The sequence below is a fragment of the Salmo trutta genome, unplaced genomic scaffold, assembly GCF_901001165.1.
Source record: "Salmo trutta unplaced genomic scaffold, fSalTru1.1, whole genome shotgun sequence".
Classification (NCBI taxonomy): Eukaryota; Metazoa; Chordata; class Actinopteri; order Salmoniformes; family Salmonidae; genus Salmo; species Salmo trutta.
In genome coordinates this window covers 2,179,899-2,182,398 of record NW_021823104.1, presented here as the reverse complement: position 1 = coordinate 2,182,398, position 2,500 = coordinate 2,179,899, and the positions used below count along the sequence as shown (strand labels likewise).

Sequence of the window (2,500 nt, the reverse complement as noted above, 5' to 3'; positions counted from 1 at the left end):
GTAGTCTCTATCATCTCTGCTCTATCATCTCTACTCTATCATCTCTGCTCTACCATCTCTACTCTATCATCTCTACTCTATCATCTCTACTCTATCATCTCTGCTCTATCATCTCTGCTCTATCATCTCTACTCTATCATCTCTACTCTATCATCTGTAGTCTCTACCATCTCTGCTCTATCATCTCTACTCTATCATCTCTACTCTATCATCTCTGCTCTATCATCTCTACTCTATCATCTCTACTCTATCATCTGTAGTCTCTATCATCTCTACTCTATCATCTCTGCTCTATCATCTCTACTCTATCATCTCTACTCTATCATCTGTAGTCTCTACCATCTCTGCTCTATCATCTCTACTCTATCATCTCTGCTCTATCATCTCTACTCTATCATCTCTACTCTATCATCTCTACTCTATCATCTGTAGGATGTCCAATCAATTGAATTTACCACAGGTGGACTCCAATCAAGTTGTAGAAACATCTCAAGGAAGATCAATGGAAACAGGATGCACTTGAGCTCAATTGAGTGTGGAAAAAGTCAAGGCATTACTCACACTGTGTTTGATGTAGGGGTCAGGGGTCACACACAGGTCAATTACTGTTCACCTCAGAGAGGAAGTAGAAAAATAGATTGGTTGCGTGATCGACCTTTTCAGGAGAGAGAGAGAGAGAGGAAGACTCAGTCGGAAAACATTTGTTCACTGCAAATATAGAGAAAGAGTACGGCTTTCCTTTGATTGGTTGTGATGAGTTGTGTTCCACCAATCGGAGCAGTGTGTTCAGTCGGTAACTAACTGAGCTCTCTGTGTTGTGTCTCTTCAGGAGACGATGAGGGACAAAATCTACACCCCTCTGACTGTAGAGAGCGCTGTAGATGCCAGGTAAGACCCGCACGCTCTAACTTCACTACAACTCCCAGCATGCACTCTTTAGCGCGCTCTAACTTCACTACAACTCCCAGCATGCACTCTTCAGCACGCTCTAACTTCACTACAACTCCCAGCATGCACTCTTCAGCGCGCTGTAGACGCCAGGTAAGACCCGCACGCTCTAACTTCACTACAACTCCCAGCATGCACTCTTCAGCGCGCTGTAGACGCCAGGTAGGACCCGCACGCTCTAACTTCACTACAACTCCCAGCATGCACTTTTCAGTGCGCTGTAGACGCCAGGTAGGACCCGCAGCTAACGCTCTCTAACTTCACTACAACTCCCAGCATGCACTCTTCAGCGTGCTGTAGACGCCAGGTAGGACCCGCACGCTCTAACTTCACTACAACTCCCAGCATGCCCTTTTCAGCGCGCTGTAGACGCCAGGTAGGACCCGCAGCTAACGCTCTCTAACTTCACTACAACTCCCAGCATGCACTCTTCAGCGTGCTGTAGACATGCCACTTGTTAATCTGTCTGTCTGTCTGTCTGTCTGTCTGTCTGTCTGTCTGTCTGTCTGTCTGTCTGTCTGTCTGTCTGTCTGTCTGTCTGTCTCCTGCTCCAGAGATGCTGTTGCCAAGATTCTGTACGCTCTGTTGTTCCACTGGCTGACTGAGAGGATTAATGGACAGGTTTACCCTCGACATCACGCTCTGTCCATATCTGTCCTGGATATATATGGCTTTGAGGTACTCCACTTTATCCTTCCCTCCATCTCTCTCTCCCTCCCGCCCTCCAGCTCTCTCTCCCTCCCTCCATCTCTCTCTCCCTCCGTCCCTCCATCTCTCTCTCCCTCCCGCCCTCCAGCTCTCTCTCCCTCCCTCCATCTCTCTCTCCCTCCGTCCCTCCATCTCTCTCTCTCTCCCTCCATCCGTCCCTCCACCTCTCTCTCCCTCTGTCTGTCCCTCCATCTCTCTCTCCCTCTGTCTATCCCTCCATCTCTCTCTCCCTCCATCTGTCCCTCCATCTCTCTCTCCCTCCATCTCTCTCTCCCTCCGTCTGTCCCTCTGTCTGTCCCTCCATCTCTCTCTCCCTCCATCTGTCCTTCCATCTCTCTCTCCCTCCGTCTGTCCCTCCATCTCTCTCCCTCCATCTGTCCTTCCATCTCTCTCTCCCTCCATCTCTCTCTCCCTCTGTCTGTCCCTCCATCTCTCTCTCCCTCTGTCTATCCCTCCATCTCTCTCTCCCTCTGTCTATCCCTCCATCTCTCTCTCCCTCCATCTGTCCCTCCATCTCTCTCTCCCTCCATCTCTCTCTCCCTCCGTCTGTCCCTCCATCTGTCCCTCCATCTCTCTCTCCCTCCCTCCGTCCCTCCATCTCTCTCTCCCTCCATCTGTCCCTCCATCTCTCTCTCTCTCCCTCCATCTCTCTCTCCCTCTGTCTGTCCCTCCATCTCTCTCTCCCTCCCTCCCTTCGTCCCTCCATCTCTCGCTCCATCCACCCCTCGACACCACGCTCTGTCCACTAAGAACACCTTCCTAATATTGCATTGCATGAAGCTGGTTGAGAGAATACCAAGAGTGTTCAAAGCTGTCATCAAGTCAACGGGTGGCTACTTTGAAC

The 2,500-nt window shown here is 50.3% G+C and overlaps 1 protein-coding gene across 1 annotated transcript in view; it reads left to right on the top strand.

Moving 5' to 3' along the window:
• The window catches only part of myo15aa (myosin XVAa), a 197,368-nt gene that overhangs the window by 65,354 nt on the left and 129,514 nt on the right, over nt 1–2,500 (top strand). Inside the window, exons 12-13 of the mRNA XM_029747703.1 lie at nt 830–888; nt 1,503–1,626. Coding sequence (XP_029603563.1) covers nt 830–888; nt 1,503–1,626 — 183 coding nt within the window. The remainder of the gene's footprint in view (nt 1–829; nt 889–1,502; nt 1,627–2,500) is intronic.